This window comes from Gossypium hirsutum, chromosome D08, assembly GCF_007990345.1.
Source record: "Gossypium hirsutum isolate 1008001.06 chromosome D08, Gossypium_hirsutum_v2.1, whole genome shotgun sequence".
In the NCBI taxonomy this organism is placed as follows: Eukaryota; Viridiplantae; Streptophyta; class Magnoliopsida; order Malvales; family Malvaceae; genus Gossypium; species Gossypium hirsutum.
Genome location: NC_053444.1, coordinates 19,407,240 through 19,428,424, shown reverse-complemented (window position 1 = coordinate 19,428,424; position 21,185 = coordinate 19,407,240). Strand labels below are relative to the sequence as shown.

The window sequence follows — 21,185 nt, the reverse complement described above, 5'->3', positions numbered from 1 at the left end:
GTGTGTGTGTGTGTGTGTGTGGATGGTTATATTGAGATAATTTGATTGATGGAATTGATTAATTCTTGGAAATGTGTTATTATGTTATATATGAACATATACTAATAAGGTGTGAACTTGTATCTAGTTATCAGGAGAAAGAAATTATCTTCTTGTTTAACTATCTTGGTTAAGGTAAGTTTAAATGATGTTTAAACTGTGAACTTATTAAACTTCTTAAGCTTACTCGTTTTTTTATGGTTCTTTTGTAGTTATCATTTTGCTGATTGATCGGACGGATCAGTTTGGAGCTCACACTATCCAGCCATCTCAGTAACTTTTGTTTTCATTTTGGGATATGGCAAGTATATAGGTGTTTTTTTGTTGATATGTAAATTGTTAAGTTATTTTGGTATATCTATTAATGTACATGGTTTTGGATGTGTACTTGTGTTAAATAGGTTGATCCTAAATGGTATATAATTTTGGTGATGATGTTTTGAAATGGTTGCTTGTTGAGTATACCCATGTTTTGGTCAATTAGATTTGTGGTTTTAGGCATGAATGGTTAATTGTAACCCTATTCTTGAATTGAATGGGTGTGTGAATTGAGGTGCCTTTTGATGGCATATTGGTTAGATATAGGGTGGATGAATATTTGGCATGTATTTGGTGATTTGAATGTGCTTTTAACCATGTAAAATAGGCTAGTTATGGCATGTCTTGTTGTGCAAGATATGTTGCTTGAATTGGCTTGATATAGGGGTTAAAAATGGAGCACACAAGCTGTCACACGCAGTGTGCCACACACGGTCACCCACACAACCGTGTGTCTATATTGTTTTAGGTGTAGGTTTCACACGGTCTAAGACATGACATGCGACGTGGTCGAATGTCTTAAGTCAATTTGTAGCACAGTTTGGCACACGGTCGTGTGACCCAACTTCAAATACACACATGGTTTGGCACACGGTCATCTGGCACTATTTTAAATACCCACATGGGCGGACACACGGGTTGAGACACAGCCGTGTGGCCCCTGTTTTCAAATTTTTCAAATTTTTCTAAAATTTTTTGATTTGTTTCGATTTGATCCTAGATTGTTTCCAAATAGCTTTTAGGGCCCCGTAGGCTCAATTTAAGGCACATTATTGTATTTTTTCCATGATTAGGTTCAACTGTTATATGTTAGCATTTAATTTATATAATTTTTTTCTATTATAAAGAAAATTGTTCTACTTTGATCAGTAATAATCTATAACCCTAATCTAGCAATGGATATGAGATAGGGGTGTTACATAGTTTTTTTCTGACCAAATCTTATAATCTTTTTCCATGGAGAGGCCTTCAAGAATACTTTATCCCTTACTTCAAAGGAAATTTCTTTCCTTTTTAAATCAACATATGATTTCCGCCAGTCTTGTGCTTCTTTCAAATGATTGCGAATGATTTTAACCTTTTCCTCAGTTTTGAATACTAGGTCTGGTCCTACAATCTTCCTTTCGTTGAGTTCCGTCCAATAGGTAGGTGTCTTACACCTTTGAACATATAATGCTTCAAATGGAGACATTTTTAAACCAGCGTGATAATTGTTGTTGTAAGTGCATTTGACCAAAGGGATATACTTCTCTCAATTGATCCCAAAATCCATCACAGAGCTTCTTAGCATATCTTCTAACACTTGGATGACTCTTTCAAACTGCCATCAAACTGAGGGAGGAATGCAGTGCTAAATTTCAGTTTTGACCCCAAGGAATTCTATAGTTGATTCCAAAACCTCGAAGTGAATCTTGGATCTTTGTCAGACACTATAGGGAGCGTATCCTGTGTAGGCATACTATCTCGACGATATACAACTCAGCCAACTTTTTCCAAGGAATAAGTAGTATTTACTGGTAGAAAATGTGTTGACTTTGTAAGCCAATTCACTACTATCCAAATAGGATTTGTCTTGGAGGGACTAAGAGGTAGCCCTGAAACAAAGTCCATAGTGATCCTATCTCATTTCTGTTCTGGAATTTCTAAAGAATATAGTTTTCCTGATGGGTCTTGATGTTTAGCCTTCACCCTTTGACAAGTCAGACACGTTGAAACATAATAGTAGTACGTTGAGCAAATTGCTTAGTGGTAAACTATGACTCAAATTAACATAAAATTGAATATACAAATGCATACATTTAAGTCAAGTTTATTTCATACGAAATTTCATGTCATTCATCTCAACTATTACAAATTTTTAGTAACATATTCATATTTACTTAATTTCGGATATCATAATAAAAATCTTCGAGTTTATAAGTTCGATCTTGATCTATTAGCCCCCGGGGTTTGTTTTCAACTTAAATCATATAGCATAGAATTTCATATTTCCAAAACATTTCATTTCATTACCATTTTACCAATTCATGTATTTTTAACCCTATTAACCTAACACGAACTTGATGCGGATACACAGATCCGTCACTAGGGTTTTTCCAGCAATGATGACGCTAAAATAATATATACTTCCACTCTGAATTGCCCGACAACAAAGGTTTTTGCTCAACTTGATCAATCTGTCACCCCGGATTGCCCGTCAATAATGACTCAAAGCATGACATCTACCACCTCAGATTTTCTACCAATGATAATTTAACTCAGTACAATAAACCTATAGCATGCCAACTATATCCGGCACAGTTCAAATAGTTAATAGGGCAACAAATTCCAATTTCATTATTTAATTCAATACATAATTTAACATACTATGGTCATCATCACTTTATCAATTCATACAATATAACAAGTTCCAATTCAATTTCATACCAATTGCATATTTCAAGCAAGACATAAAATTTTCTATTTTATTCAATTCAACCCCTAGTTTGGGATTTAATCCTATTCACATCAATTGTGCTCAAAAGGCCTATAACACCTAAATTTCTAATAACACGAAATTAGGAACGAATAAGGGACTAAATTGAAAGAAACTACAAGCTGGCAACCTAAATTGGAATAAAAAGGAAAGTTGGAAACCAAGTTGTACATGGTTGGGATCCAATTTCAATTCAGTTAAGGTGGAACCAACCGATTCCTTAGTAGGAAGCATAATAATTAGTGATGCATGACTCTTATGAGGTTGGAAGAAGCGCGGGAAGGGTTATAAATAGCTGGGAACGACTTCCCATGGATGATTTTCTTCCCAACCTTGTCTCAATTTCTCCCGTTCTTCATCTTCTTCTATAGCTCGAAGAAGTAGCCATGGAAGCTTCTGTATAAAGAAAACTTCATGAGGATGAAGCTAGAAAAGTAGGGAAAACAGTAAGTGGGTAAGGTTCTTCAACTTTTTGTGTACATAAGAGTTAAGAAATGAAGTTATGGATTTCCAAAATTGTCTTAAGGGTTTTACATATTTCTAGAAAAATGGGTTAAGTTGATATATTGAGTATAACTCATGGTTTTTGGTTGGAATGCTTAGCTACTGTTAGGATAATGGAAACTCTGACATTCGAGAAAGCTAAGCTATGGGAATGATAAGGAATCAGGTGAGTTCTTAAAACTCCAAACCTGTTGTTATGGTTACACTATTAAATATGCCATGTTTTCATGAGGATGATAATATGATAATATGGGCATGCAATACATGTCTGTGGGAAAAACCTTTATTGAATAGATGAAGTTAGGAAGGGAAATGGGGGAAGAACCTTTAGTTACCGCCTTGGGCAAAGCTCTGGACCTTGCGAAGGGAACACTACGGTGTTTGAGCATCAAGTTTAGGTGGTATAAATGAGGTTATTGGAGGAGGATTAAGGAAAGGAAATTATGTAATGGTATTTACAACATCGGTGATATCGACTAGTCCTTTAAGGCGACACTGTGACGACTATATATAGCGTAAGACCGTAGATGAAAGATGTTATGGCATTCTGGTATGAAATGAGTAGCGTAAGATCATGGATGAAAGATGTCATGCCGATATTATACACAATAATGAAATTTGCAAAAGACCATGGATGAAAGACACTATAGTAGCAAGGTAAATGATATAAGGTACGGTGTAAGACTATAGATAAAAAATGCTATGGCAGCTAAATATGATAAGTAAGACCATTGATGAAAGACTCCATGGCATCCATAGAGAGATGGCCCATCGAGACAGTAAACACGAAACAAAGATAGTCTGCCAGGATAATAAACATAAAATAGAGATAATCTGTTAGGATAATAAACATGAGGTACGTCCACAAGGATAGTAAATATGGGTAAGTATGTTGGGATAGGAGGAAAATATAACTATGAAGGGTATAAGTCCATAGTTTGGCTACGGCACCCTGTAAAGTCTGCCAAGACACACACACTAAAAGAAAACCTAGACTCGAGTGTAGGGTATAAGTCTATACAACTAGTATGATAAACTTCGCAATAGGGGAAAGAGTTAAAAGAAAGTACAAGTAATGGCAAGCAAACTTTGAGGAATTCGCCAAAAGTAATGAAATCTAACAACGCATGACCGAATTCCCATGAGTGATGGGAAAAGATAAGTTATGCGGTAGCTATCCTAATAATGGAAATACAATAGGATAAATTATCCAAGGATCACAAGCAAGGATATGAAATGAAGAGCCACCAAGGAGAGCTCAATGAAGTTGTACATGAGAAGCATATCTCATAGGGATATTGGAGGATGTATTCCCAGGATAAGGGTTCTATCCGAAGGACAGAATGTCTGTTAAGACTATTCCTCATTGAGGAAAATCTAGTGCGGGTACATCGCAGAAAAGGTAACTCTATAAGAAGGAAATGAGTAAGTAATAAGGCAGACTTGCATATTGCAAAAACGATAAATTATGGGTGTGCTGGAGGGGTGAGACCTGCTGAAGGTCAACACGTTATGGAAACATCAACAAGTCATTTGGGAATAGTGCATGGAAAGATAGAGTCCGCCAACAACTAGTTCGATCATGAAAGTCCGCAAGATAGGTAAGGCTTATGGATTATTAGGTGGAAAGACAAAAATAGAGCTACAATAGAGGTATAAGAGGGGAAAATAGGCACACAATGAAGTTAGATAAAGGACAACGTGTTGTATATAATGCCTTAAGTGTAGTCTTTTCGTCAATATACACTTGTAATTTTTTTGAACAGATTGATTAATAAATTCATTAATTAAATTAATATACTTTGTATAATTTCCCTCACATGGTTTTTGCAAGCAAAGTAAAATGGAAGCTAATGTTGCTTATTGGTTGTTTAAATGTTAAACTAATACTAAGCGATATTATATGTTCAGATCATAGTATAGAAAGAAAACTTGTATTAGTAGACCAACCTAAACATATCCTTAGTTTAACAAAAAATGAGCAAACCAATTAAAAGACTAATATGTCGTCTATCAAGTCCAATTAGGAGATGCCTTGTCTTGGGCATTAGAGTAAATGACTCCAAGAAGGTAGAGATATAGATGTGACTAAGTAACTAACAATATGTCAGACAAGACCCAAGCAGAATAGATCCTGAATTTGTTTATGGATTTATTCACTTGTGACGTTCACAGTGTGACATACCTAAATCCTGAGTGGATTGCGGACTACGTATGCATGACTCATACACTTTGATCTATGTAAAAGCTCAAGTACAAATAGATAAGGAACTGAAAGCCAGTATGTTATGTGTACGACTTCTGTAGTATGTAGTGTCATTCAAAATAGTGAAATTCATAGCCCAAAACATGGGAAATGATATCCTCTCATTGGCCTTACATAGTTGATGAAAAGTAAACGTGGCCACAGGTCGTTCATCTTTGTGATGGATGACTTGATCACTGTTTGATAGTGATTGACTTTTCATGAAAGAATATGTAATGGCTACCATGAGATAAAATAGGATCATATTGGGAGAAAGAATATTATCCTAAAGTGTAACACCCTTAACCCGTATTAGTAGTTGGAACAAGGTTACAGAGTATTACCGGAGTTTACATTTTAGAACTATCAAAAATTTTAAAACATTTAATTCATATCATCAATCACATCAAAACCAATCAATATCATACATATTGTCCCTTATACGAGCCCTCAAGGCCCTAGAACCACATTAGAAACAAATCGGGACTAGATTAGAAACATATAGAAATTTCAGGGAAAAGATGAAAATTTACAAACTGCAGGGGTCACACGGCCATGTGACTCACACGGCCAAGAGACACGCCCGTGTCTTAGGCAGTGTAGGCATTTGAAATAGGGACACACGGTCGTGTCCTAGCCCGTGTCCGTGCCCAAATAACTCACTAACTTGGGTCACACGGCCAAACCACACGCCCGTATGCCAAGCTGTGTACCCTCCGAAATAACCTCACACACCCGTGTGCCAGGTTGTGTGCTAGCCTGTGTAAAACCTGACTTGAAACCCTTTAAAAACTATAAAGGACACACAGCCGTGCTACCTGGCCGTGTGTCACACACAACTGAGACACACGCCCATGTCTCTACTCATGTAGACGAAAATAAGCTATTTTACAAGCCATTTTTCTCACCCTTTTCAACATATACCTATAATCCCTTTTGTACATATACATAAGCCCTCAAAAGGCACCAAAATTATGCATAATCAAGCCAAACACATATGGTATAATAACATCCAACCAATATGCCCAAAGGCACCTCAAATGACAACATTAAAACATGTATAACCATGTACTCAATTTGGCCAAAATAATAGATTAACTTCTAACTAAGTTTGCATCATTACACAACATGTAAATCATTGACCAAAACATACCATTTGGTACCAACTGTACCACATAACCATTAGCATCAAAATACATATATTCATACTATGGCAAAACACCAATTCACAACAAGTTATATGTCATCTAACATGCACATTCAACTACTTTCTATCTACCATCATTCAACCATAACAAGTCATATATCAACCATTACAAGGCTACTTATATACACCTTATAATATATATCATTTTACCAACACAAGGTCAAAATACAAACTAACCAAATGGTCATTCCCACAACCAAAACACATAGGCTAACATTAGCCAAAATACTTATACATGCCATTATAAAATTAACCAAGACATCAACATATTCCGATATGATCGCTGGATAGTGTGATAAATCTCTGACTAGCTTCCAACCTCATCGAGCTTCCAATAGTCTGAAAAGTAAAGAAAAATAACTACGTAAGCAATGAATGCTTAGTAAGCTCGTATAAACTTTAATCAGATCAATTTATTTCCAATATGAAATTTATACATATCAAGAATAATCATATACAGATACCACATGATTCATTAAACCAAATTCAACATCTCACAAAATGAGTAAATCCACAGTATCACCTATACATATTATCTCTAGCATAGTAGGATTTTAAATAATGTTAAACTCTTCCAAATTTTTTTATTATCATTTTTATTTCATTACTTTCCACACCCGTTCCATATGCTTAATATACAAGACATAACATATCATTCAACCATATCCACAAGCTAGTGCATTTAAACATAGCCTTTTCGAATTAATCACATAATAAGCCATTTCATAAGAAATTTCATATTTTTAAACTTTACCACTTTTTTATGAGTACAAGCATATTTTCATTTGAGCACTTACCATTCCAATGCAACTTATAAGTAAACGGAATATCATTCAACCAACAGCTTGGCACTTGCCTAAGCATCAAACAACAACACATGTTAGCATACTTGAACAAATTTCATATAAATTCAACCTTGATAACTATATTTTCTCAACATGTCACATTTGAGTTTATTACTCGTCTCAACTTACATAATTACCATGTATCAACATATCAAAGATATTAATATGTGTACATGTCCTGATACATATCATTATCTTACTGTTTCATCATATACATATATCATTCATTTCAATATATCAATATATAAACCATTTCCATATAATTCATGTAAATACTTGTTCCAATTCATATCGAACCCATATAACCTCGTAACAGAACTGCGCCCATTGAACCACTTAAAATAATATTGGATAGCGGGAATCTCACACACTAAGTGCCAACACATTGTCGAAACCACTACTATCTCATATCTCATATCAGTGCTCTCTCTCAAGCCATAAATGGGTCTGCTCACACAAGCTGTCAATCAAGACGTAGCTACACGGTGCTGCTCACACAAGCTGTAAAGTAACCGCAACACATGCTGGAAACTTAGCCACCGATAGGACATAGGAGACCAGCACCCAAAACAAGGTAACCCCTAATGACATGTCATTTGTATCCTAAATATTCCTGAGGTTCAAACGGGACTCGATAGTCGTCATGCGTTGTTGAATTTTCCTCGTTCCATTATAAGCTAAATTGTATAATATCATATATATATCGATTTATTTTCAATAAAATTCATATAATAACATTCAATTTAATCCACAATATACATAGTATAGTTCATACGAACTGACCTGGCTAAATTACAGAAATACCAAAGTTTAGGGGTATTTTGGTAATCTTTCATTTTCCTCGATTTTTCACCCGATCTTGATCTAAATTAATAATTTCATTCAATATATTAATTTAAAAAATAGAACATTTCACTTCATACAATTTGGTCATTATTGACATTTTTACAAAATTACCCCTAAAGTTTTACTTTTATTCAATTTAGTCCCTGAGCCCAAAACATGCAAATTAACCATTTTTACCCAAAATTATGCTTAGCTGAATGTTCATGGTATCCAAATAAGCCCATTCATGCAACAATTTCACATTAAATCTTTGTACTTCTATTAATTTAACAAATTAATCCTTAATCAAAAATTTTTATCAAAATCACTTAACAAAATACTTTTAAATATAAATCAGCATTCCAAATTCATCATCTAACATAAAAAATCACAAGATTCATTAATGGAAACATTTAAAATCTTTAACAGTTTCAAAATCAAAGGAACAGGCTACCTGGACCTAGTTGCAAGGATCTCAAAAACATAAAAATTACAAGAAACTGATAGTTTAGGGGCTTACATGCAAGGAATTTGCTTAAGAAAAATTTTCAAGCTTCCATGGCTCTTGCTTGCTGTAAATTTCGGTTGAAAGATGAAACAAAAAGATGACCACTTTGTTTTATTTATTTAATATATCTTTAATTGCCTAATTACCAAATTACTCTTACCTAACTTTAAAATTTTCATAATTGTCAAGCCATGCACATACACTAACTCATTTAATGGTCTAATTACCATACAAGGACCTCCACTTTAAAGTTCTATAGCTATTTAATGCCTTTAGCTTATAAAACACAACTTTTGCACTTTACGCGATTTAGTCCTTTTTGCTTAATTAATTATCGAAACGATAAAATTTTTCAATGAAACTTTCATACCATATTAATTACACTCTGTAAACATTTATAAAAATATTTAAGGCTCAGTTTATAGAAACGAGGTCCTAATACCTTAATTTCTAAAACCACTTAACCCTAGGGTCATACCACTTGAACTTAATAAATTGCTTATAAAACAAAAGTCACAATATCAAAAAAAACTTTTTAAAATTGCAATTAACTCGTAAATATTAAATATAATATTTACTAACTTACTCGTCGGATTTGGTGGCCCCGAAACCACTATTTCTGACACCACTGAAAAACAGGCTGTTACACAAAGAAATCAAAGATATCCTATGAGGGTAACACACTTATGACAAGTTCATTGGACGAGCATTGAGTAGTTGCTTTCGTAATGGTATGTCGTTGGGGAGAGCTCAATCATGATACTATTGTAGAATGACTTTGTAACTAACTGGGTTTATAATTAATAGACGAAAATTCAAAAATTAATTATAAATCAATTAATAGGTGAAAAGTCAAAACTTTATTATAAATCATTTGAGTCTCAACTACATATGTTCAACCGGCTCCTTTGCTAGCTCATTGAAACTAGAAATGAATTGCGTGTTTGAATAGAAATGAACTAAATGAATTGGAAAAGAGAAATGGGAAACATTTAAGAATGATTATGGTTTTCTCCAAAATTGAGAAATGGAATCATTTGGAAATGAATGTAGGTTTCAAAAAATGGAAATGAAAATAAAAATTTTTCATTTTCAATCCTATATGAATTACTTAAAAAATGATATGAATAATGAGTTTATGTTTTTGGAACTCATGAAGTCTGAAAATGAAAATAAATCATTCGATCATAGTGAACATGTTGAGTTGTGAAATATTGAACATATTTTCTCGAAATTTTACTAGAGGCAAAATCGTCAAAACTTTTGTTGTGGGTAAAATAGGAATGAGAAATTTTTTATATATATTAATATTAAAGTTTATTTTGGGAAATAGAAAAACTGAATCTGGTTGGATCACATTACAGTGTACTGGGTCAAAAAAGCTTAGGAAGTACTCGTAATTGGACTCGATATGAGAGAGGCCCAAAAACCTATCATGGACATTAAGGGGTCGGTAGCCCTTGTAGGAATAAACCACTAGAACTCAACAAGGGTTTTATCTCCTCTTCCTATAAATAGATGATACCATTAGAGCTATTAAACAACTTTGAGAGATTTTTATTCTGTCAAAAAAATATAGAGAATTTATTTTCAACTATTACATATATTTTTCCGTAATAACAATTCTACTGGTTTCTATTAATAAGAGAAAATTTTTGTTTTCACCCTAAATGAAGAGAACTTTTCTAGTTCTGTGTTTCGATTCAATTGGTTCAAGCCCACATTTGAAGCAGTTTGTGGAATGAGAATAGCGAAGACCATTTGGTTGAAAGCCAGGAACAACGAACGTTCGCTAAGCCAAAAAAACAAGTACAAATTTGGTTAAGGTTTATTGTTATAAATATAACAAACTAGGTTGATTTTCAAAATTTTAATTTTTCGATGTGCAAGAAAATCGTTTTCAAACTGAGATTTTTCCAACACAACGAACACTTTGCGTAAGGGGAAAAGTGAAAGGAAGGAAAGATAAGAGGTAAGGATAAGTTTCGCTGATATGGCGAAGTACTTAGGATATGGCCGAGTGAAGCTGTAAGGCATGGAAGATCGGGTGGAGTTCGCCACCCCAATAAAGAACACTCGCCTTGGGCAAGCAGGGGGCATTTATGTTTAGTTATTTTTCATTATTTACCCTCGTGTGAAGGGGTTTATATATATTGAGCGAAAGAACTTACTAAGTTCAATCGAACTTATCAATGGTTGGCTTATGTTCGCAGGACTTGCGAGGTTGATCGAGGACTTGGAGGAGGGACCAAGCTAGATGTTGCTGAGAGCGAGGATCGCTGTTGGATCAAGTCATACACATAAGAAGGGGGTATTATTGGAAGCTTCGCCTTAAGATTTATATTTAGAGAAGCCAAATAGCATACTTAGAATTTGGATCTTTAGGGTAGATAGTCCTTAGCTAATTGTTAGGAATTTCTCTATATACAGTTAGATTTGAGACAGAATTCGTAAGGGTTTAAAAAATTAGTGGCTAAGGCCTTAGTTGTAAGAACTCATATTATTGATTTATTTATTAGATTAAATTACTTTAGTCTATTTATAGTAGCTAAGTTAGTAAAAATCAAGTATAGGTCATTTGTGACGCTTCATACCCGGATTCGGAGGATGGGTTGGGCGAAGGGTGTTACAAGGACATTAACACTCACCTCTAGTTCCATGTAATGCAAAATTATGTATACATGCAACAATTAAATAGTTCACAAATCATAGAATTACAAATCAAAAATTTCGAGTCATTGGTCGATGGCTTTAGCTTTTTCTTTCCCTCTCAAGGAATCCGGATCAACATTAGCTATGGATTAACATAAACATACATCACCATCAATATTCAACCAAATTCACAATCAATTATTATTTTATACAAACTTTACAATTTATTTAATTTAGTCCCTAAAACTGAGACTAACATAACTTTTAATCTAAAACTCCAAACTGAAATTCAATTTTGCTATTGTCTATTAGGGACCTCCTATTTCTTATTTCTCTTGCCAATTTTTCATTTTATTTAGTTTAGTTCCTAATGTACAAAACTATTAATAACTTCACAATTTAGTCTTTTTTCACATCTAGGCTTAAAATCTATCAATTTAATACCTAAAACTTTCAATTCTCAATTATGACAACTTTCAAAACTTTATCAGTTTTATAAATTGATACCTGGGTTAGCCAGATTAAGCTCCATGATCTCAAAAACATAAAAATTACAAAAAGAAATAACTAAAGACTTACTTGAATTTTAAAACTAAAAGCTTAACCCTAAAGGATATGCCATCCCCCTTCTCTTCTTCGTTCTTGTTCGGTTTGTGCAAAAGAAATTAGACAAAATTTCATTGATTGTCTTTTATACAAGGTTTATCTTGTAATTAACTTTTATTAAGCTAGTTAATTTTAATCATTTGTTTTATTAACCATCCATTACACCATCGTCCCCTATCATGAATTCTATCATGCTCTAATTACAATTTTAGACATTTAGTTAATTGTAATTTAGGTCCTCAAGTTATTTTTTTAATTAAAAATCTACAGCGATTAGACTTTACAATTTAGCTCTTGGATCCTAATTAAAGACAATTTCAACTAAATTACTTATCCAAAATTCAATTTACTTGTATAATAGCTCCGTAAATATGTACTCAGTTTACGAAAATGGGGTCCCAAAATCGCATTTTCCGACACCACTAATTTTTGGGTCGTTACAATTCAGGTCAGGCTAATGCAAAATATTAGGCTCATTTTCTAGGCCTGATCAATTTGTTGGGGAAACATTCATTTTAATGTATTTAGTGTATTTGATGTATTATATTTTTAAAATTTTTTATATAAAACTAATCTAAAAAAATTAATACGGGTGGACTGGGTCAAACTCGAGTTTAACATTTTTAATTTAGGTCAGGCTTGAGTAGAATTTTAAACCAAGCCTAGGTTAAAAAATCCTACCTGAGGCCAACCTGCTTAGAAAATGAGTCTTATATTTTGTGTAAGCTTATTTTTCGAGCTTATATTTTCACTCAAACCCTTTCATTTTTTTAGTAAGCTTCGAGCCTGAGTAAATGACCCGAATGACCTGAAATCTAAATCCACTTATCCATTTTTTTAATCTTATTATTATCATTTTTAAAGAAATCTAGCCCAATTTTCTATTAAAGCAAAATCAACCCAAATTAATTCATTGTAACTCATTGACTTGAAAATCCCATGTTGCCTTTGGAAATCTCACGAATCTAAAAGGCATGGCAGTTTCTTTCATTATTTCCAATATCTAGGTTTGATTTATGTTCGAAAAAATCCATTTGTCATGAAGCACTTGGTGACTAGACGAAGAGAACCATCTCAATTTTGTCTAATTTTTCCTCAAATAGGAAGATTTTGATGTCACCTCTCCTCCTTCCAAAACCTAACCTCCTTCTCCTGGACAGACCTCCACTATGCCCCACTCACTGGCAACCTCAAAACCCTCCTCATCCAAACAACCGGTCGCCCCCCCCCGCCCCGCCAACTTCGACGGCAGCAACGTCACACACAACCCATCAACCAACTCCATCACGGGCTACTTTCTCCCCTTCAAACGCCACAATTTATAAAGAAATTTTTTATTATTTTTTATAATTTTTTATAAATAAAAATTCATAATAATACTGGTTCTGTAGCTTTTGTTGTTACGGAGATGCTGAAATGATGATAATATAAGGAAAAAAAATGGGTGGAGATGGAGTAGAAGATTATGACGATGTGCTTTTATTTTTTTGTTTTTGGTTAAAATGAAGTTGCTTTTGTCAGGGAAGAAGAAACTTAAAGAATAATAATATTTTTTTAATTAAATGAATGTAGTAATTCCTCTTTATTTTTAATTAATTTTAAATATATTTTTAGATTCTTTTATAATTTGTAAATAATATTTAGAGAATGTCATCATAATTGACATGTGGTTTAATATCTACGCTTTACATGTATCAAATTTAATGCCGTTATAAAAGAATATAGAACAAAATTTCAAGTATCAACTTACAACCAAAAAAAAACCTATAAAAAATTTGACAATTTGAGAGGCAAACTGAGTATTTAAGCCCAAAAAGGGTAAAACGAAAAGAGAAGCGCCAAAATGTAAGGATATCAGGAATTAATAGAGGCATGCATTAGTAAAAAATAATTGGTAAAAAGGATAAACGAAAATGATCCTGAAATTAAACAATAGCATAGAAATTAATATTTTAAATGATATAATTTTTTATACATGTTTGATAATTTAAAATAAAAATAATTTAATAAAAATTTTTAAATATAGAAATTAATAATTAGATAAGAGTTAGTTATCGAAGGATATTTTGAATTAATTCTATTTTATTTTATTTATTTTAATATTATATTATCTTATAAAAACTTTACGTTTAAAATTTTTTTTTTAAAATGAGCTGAAATATTTAAAAATTAAAGATAAATGAGAAATTATTTTTTATAATTTAAAATATATATTTTTAAACAATTTAATTATATTATGCAATTAATTTTAAGTAATATATCAAGCAGTTTTATAACTTAAATTCAGTGCTTAAATTTTTAAGGCTTATTTTTTTAACATTTAATTTTTCAATTTATCAAATTATTCCTCAATTAGGAATTTTGGTAAAAAAAATTAATTAGAAATAGTTGAAAGGTAAGAATAAGAGCCAAAATTTGTGGCGTATTGTTTCCCAATTTATAAGGCGGTGAGAAAAATATAATTGAAATTAACATAATTAAAATTTTACTTTTTGAAGTATGGAGTAAATATGTAGAAAGGAGGAGTTACCGGGATGAATTAATGGCATTATACTTAGTTTATGATATAAGATATTATTCCTTTTATTATTATTAATTTATTGTTACAATTTCCATAATATGGGGCATATTTGACAGTAATGAAAATAATGGTTAACAAAATTATGCCATAATATATTCTTTCCCTTTGAAAAAATTGTGGTTGAGAAAATAACCTCATTAAATTTTAAATGAAGTTTGACTCGAGAATTCCATGATTAAACGTGATTTGGTTATATTCAAAGAAGGTAATTGGCATATTTTTGGACTTCAAAATATCTTTAGCAATAATTGGCTGAGATGAAAATGTATTAGTAGGCTAAAATCGTAAATATCATTCATTAACATAAAAGTATATATATATGCCATATTGCACTTAGAATCGAAATAGTAAAATTATTTCTATTTGTCCTCTACTTCCTATAATATAGAAAACTACTCCTAAAATAAATTATCTCATAATATTTATATTTTTCCATAATACTTACCTCAAGTTGGAGCATGTAAATCGTAAATGCCCAATTTGTTAAGACAATAATCAAATCGTTTCTTTCCCAAAGCCTTTGTAAATATATTTGCTAGTTGATCTGTATTGGAGACATATAAGAGAATAAGACTTTCCTTAATTGCATCATGAATAAAATGACAATCCACCTCAATATGCTTCTTATGTTTGTGATTAACAGGATTACGAGTAATATGCAAAGCAAATTGACTATTACAAAACAAAAGGAATAGCTTTAGGGTGATGCACCCGAGACTGACTATTACAAAACAAAGGCCATAAAATGATACTTTGCTTCAATTGAGGATCGAGAGACAATGTGCTGCTTCTTAGGTTTTTAGGAGATAGGCGACTTCCCAAGAAACACGATTCAGCCAGTTAGAGACCGTCGAGTGATGAGGCACACGACCCAATTTAAGTCTCACCAGCCTTGTAAAGACAACTCACTATCTACATGGAGGAGGATACCCTAGCCTGCAACACCTTTTAAATAACGAGCTACTTGAATTGTCACTTCCCAATGTTCATGCTTAGGATGTTGCATAAATTGAGATAAACTATGCATAGAGTATACTAAATTTGGACACATATAACTAAATATATAAGGCGACCCATCAATCGTCGCTAAGATTCCAAATCTACAGTTAATTCTCCTGTAGCATGTACAAGTATGTGGTTTTGTTCAATCGGAGAGCCAACTAGTTTGGCTCCTAATAATCCTACCTAAGAAATAATATCAAGTGCATATTTACGTTGACACAAGAATAAACCTCGAGCACTACAAGCAACCTCAATACCCAAAACATACTTCAGTACTCCGAGATCCTTTATATGAAAACAATTATTGAGAAAAACCTTAAAAAACTTCAATACAACAGAAATTGAAAATATGCACACCACATATATATAATAATAGTAATTACATGTTATTATTTACTATCATAAAAGGTTAGCACAAGTTAAAAGTGATCTAATTTAGTTAAGGTTTATTGAGTTTTAGTTATTAAATAAAGTATGGATCAAATATGTGTAGCTACTCTAGTAACTAATTTCTAATTAATGATGAGCTGACTAAAAATTAGGGTTAAAGTACAAAGAGTTATGTATATTAGGGTTATGATCTCCAAATTACACATACGTAACTTTTCTAATATCCTATCTTTAAAAAAGAGAGAGACACCTTCTTTGATGGATTCAAAAACATTTTCGCATCTAGTTTTCTTCTTAATTTATTCTTAATGATTTAACATGATAGATCCTGATTTGTTAAGTTTTATATAAGATATTATTTTACAATTCTAACAAGTGACCAAAGAAATAAACCATAAAGGCTAAAATTATTATTATGCTAAAGTAAAATATCAAATTATTAGAGCTCCTTTTTAGCATCTAGATAGCACTAGTTCAAATCTAATATCTCTTCTCTCCTCTGTTATAATAATAATAATAATAATAATAATAATAATAATAATAATAATAATAATAATAAAGTATCATATTTAATTATTATGTTAACACGATAATTCATTATCAATATCTTACTTATAGTACATATATTTATATAAATATTAAAAGAATAAATTCATTTGTGCAATATTTTTAACTGTTTTGCGGTGTAGAATTAATTGTTAGGGTAAGGTGCAATTAATGATAAAATTAAGAAGAAAAGATTGTATGAAATTATGATTTTATATATTTTTATTCTTTTAAAAAATGAAAAATCAAGTTTTTCCTCCTAATATCTAACATTTTTAATCGGATTTAAATTCTTTCAAAAGGAAAAAAATTAAAAATTAAGAAAAAAATCTAATTTATTATTTTCTATTAAAAACGAATAAAGATAATATAAAATCATGTTTCATACAAATTAAAATAGTTACCTAAATAAAACGACAAGGAAACTATTATTGTAAAACTAAATGTAGAGCACTGTACTGTATACACCTCACCACTTTTATTTTAAAACCAAACAATTTTAGTTTCGGTCATTTTGGATATGAATAAATTCACTTAATTTGTGACATAGGAAATCTACTTTTGCAGAGACAAAAACAATGGAAAAGTATAAGAAGGCTTCAAAGCACATAGCAGTGCTGGCCTTCCCTTTCGGGACCCATGCAGCCCCTCTTCTCAGCATCATCCGTCGGCTATCGGAGGCTTCCCCGGCGTCCATGTTCTCTTTCCTGTGCACGGAACGATCAAACAGCTCAACGTTTCCCAAAGGTCATCAGAAGCATGACAGCATAAAGCCTTTCAATGTATGGGACGGATTGCCGGAGGGTTATACGCATTGCTTAAAGAGGAACCCTCATGAGCCGGTGGATTATTTCCTCAAGGCGGTGCCCCAGAATTTCAAGGATGCCGTAGAAGCACTTGTGGCGGAAACCGGTAGGCCGATTGATTGTTTGATAACAGATGCGTTTTACTATTTTGGGGCTGATATTGCAGATGAACTGAAAGTCCCTTGGGTAGCGCTTTGGACGGCTAGTCCTCGGGCTCTCTTCTCTCATGCTGAGACCGAGTTTTTTCGCCGCCACGTAGGGATCAATGGTAAGCATTTATAACTGGTGTAATTTTAGTTTATAATTAAAGCTAGTAATATTATTAAGAGGCTTTTACATATACACACTAGATCTTTATATCCAGCTACGCCCAGTAAATTCAATTTTAAACGGAGAATACAAAAAATAATAATTATTTAAATATTTTTATATTTTATATAAATACATTTTAGTAATTATAATACATTGAGATACAAGAAAAAGGCTATATGATAAATTTTAAAGTGGATATAAAACATAACATGAGAAATGAATATATAATTGGTCCAGCCTCTTTAAAATACATGGATCAATCTTTGAAATCAATAATCTAAATAATATTGAGTAACTTGCTTGTGATTGTATTGGTTACCTCGTTTAAATATATTATTTAAAAGTAAAAATTTTAAAGTGTACACCAATTCTTTGAATACGTTTTTTTTAACTTTTGCTTGTCTCGGATTATATTTCAGTTATTTATATTTGAAATGTTATATTTTAGTGATTTATGTTATCGTTTTGTTATTAAGTGACTACTCTACCGTTAAACTCCGTTACCTCCATAACGACAGTCCTACGTGACAGTCCATATGGGTTTTAAATGCCAACTTGGATGTTCAATTGCTGAGATGAAAATAGGTTTTTAATTAAATAAATTTAATTTGGATTGCCACGTAGGACATCCAAGTTAACATTTAAAACTCATTTGGACTGCCACATAGGACCGTTATTAGAGAGGTAAAGAGATGTAACAGAGCTTAACGATAGAATGATCACTTCGTAACAAAACAATAACATAAGTGACTAAAATGTAACATTTCAAATAAAAGTGACTAAAATATAAACTGGGGCAAAAAAAATGACTATTTTTAGAGTTTACCCTTAATTTTTTTTATCTTAGTTGTTTGATGACCTCGTGCATTGTACATTAAGGAAAAAAATATAGAAACGCAGTTAATGAATTTCGAATATGAGCTTTTAAACAAAAATGAAAGAAAAAAAAATTGCTAAATGAGTTTTATAAGGAAAAAATTATTCAGACAGTTGCTTCGAATAATCACTTAATTTGATATATAAGCATAAAAATATTGCAGCCTAGGATGATGAAGCATTTTGCCTAAGATTTCTTTTTATTTACTATTGCTGGGAGCTGAATGGAAATATATTCTCATAATTTATATCTCACCATGTACACTACTTTCTTGACTCTCTGATCACCAAATAGTTGAAATCGTAATGTTTAATTTGCAGATCCTTTGGACAAACCACTTGATTTTCTTCAAGGATTTGCTAGTATACGTGTTGCTGACTTACCCGATGGAGTAGTGAGAGGGAACTTTGATGCCTCCGTGCCAGTACTGTTGAATAAAATGGGACTTACACTGCCACGAGCCGCCGCAGTTGCTGCAAATTCATATGAGGACTTGGACAATGCAGTGGTGAACATGCTTAAATCAAGATACAAAAGGTTCCTCAACGTTGGCCCCTCCAATCTGATGAGCTCTTCCCCATTTGATGACAGGCACGGCTGCTTGGATTGGCTGGAGAGGCACCAGCCATTGTCGGTGGTATACATCAGCTTCGGGAGCGTCATAACACCACCACCCCACGAGATAGAAGCATTAACTCAAGTCCTGGAGGAAAGCAATTTCCCATTTCTTTGGTCTTTCAGGGGAGATGTTGAGAAGCAATTGCCGCCTGGGTTCCCCAAAAGAACCAGCTCCAAAGGAAAGCTAGTTCCCTGGGCTCCTCAGCAGAAAATATTAGAGCACCCATCTGTCGGGGTTTTTGTAAGTCACGGTGGATGGAATTCAATCTTGGAAAGTATTAGCGGAGGTGTGCCCATGGTTTTCAGGCCATTTTTTGGTGACCAAAAACTGAATACTCGAACTGTTGAGGCAATATGGGGATTTGGGCTGGGATTAGAGGGCGGAACGCTAACTAAGGAAGCCATAACCAATGCCTTGAACTTCATATTGTCCACCGAAGAAGGCAAGAAAATGAGACAGAAAGTTGGCGTCCAGAAAGAGCTTGCTTACAAGGCTGTACAGCCCAATGGCAGCTCTATTGAAAATTTCAAAACGCTGGTAGGAGTTATCACCTGTCACCATTACTTGCCATGAATGTTCTCAGCCAACAGTTTGATACAAGTGCTTGCATGATTAAAATCTCTGGGCTAGCTCCATTTCAGAATCAAAGATGAGTAGTATGATTTTAGGTTCTCCAAAACTAGAGTCCTCCTTATATTTCTTAGTGTTTGTCGTTTAAGAGGTCTGCATATTATGGCATGAATTTCATTTTACATTATTTAAGACTTTGAATTTGTTTTGGTTGTTGAAGTATAGCTGCTTTCTTATTTTAGTACACTTTTTTTTTATCTTAAGATAAAAGAATTATTCGGCAATAATTTTGGATCCAAAAGTTAACGATTTAAAAAAAATGATAAATTCAACTAACTAGAATATGTCACGTGTGCCAATAATTTAACCTTGACGATGTGATTGTTGGTTGACCAACGTTGAAAACACTTCTCTCATGAAAAAAAAAAATTAAATGTGCTTTTCAAGCCAAAATCCATGCTCAACATATAATTTTTTAAGACCAATTAACTTATCAAACCAACTTTCAAATCAAACTGAAAGATTGAAAAATTTTAACATTTCATTTATTAAAAACCAGTTTGAGTGTCAAATTATCATATTCAAATTAAATTATATAAACAATTTATATTAATTTTTTAAAAATATTAAAATTTATATATTATATATCATAATTAACAATGAATTATCATATATTTTTTATAATTTTTTTTATTATAAGTAGACCTGCTCATGGGTCAGGCCACCCGTCCAAGCCTAAAGACCTGTTTGAAAAATGAGAGGATTTGAGTAAAAATGCAAGACACAGAAAATGAGCTTTGGTAAAATTTAAGGTCCGTTTTCTCTATGGGTCGGGCCTTGGGCAAGATTTTTTGACCTAAGCCCAACCCAGCCCGAATATATTATATTATAAAAAATAATTATATTAATTATATATGTTAATTAATAAGTATATATATAATTATATTTATATTAAATCACTAACCCAATAACAATTAAACCCATTACCCAAAACCTAAAAAAAAAACTTACAAATAACCCAACCCAAATTATAAAATTTTATAAATTTATTTAATACAATAAAACATTTATTATATTTACTTATGATTTTAATATAATAAAACATTTATTATATTTATGGTAATGATTTTTAATACAAATACTTTTTAATGTGTTAGAAAACTTTTATTTTAGTGTTTTTTAGTGCATTTATTGTATTATATTTTAAAAAATTATTTTAAAATAAAACTAATCTAAAAAAGTCAAATATGGGCGAGC

General features: G+C 32.4%; 1 protein-coding gene across 1 annotated transcript; it reads left to right on the top strand.

Annotated features, from left to right (window-relative positions):
* The first annotated feature begins 17,092 nt into the window (after positions 1-17,092).
* LOC121203597 (flavonoid 3-O-glucosyltransferase) lies at positions 17,093-20,150 on the top strand. Its single transcript, XM_041099186.1, has 2 exons — positions 17,093-17,818; positions 19,060-20,150. The coding sequence occupies exons 1-2, from the start codon at positions 17,323-17,325 to the stop codon at positions 19,929-19,931; spliced, it is 1,368 nt and encodes a 455-aa protein (XP_040955120.1). The 5' UTR covers positions 17,093-17,322; the 3' UTR covers positions 19,932-20,150.
* Positions 20,151-21,185: the final 1,035 nt, after the last annotated feature.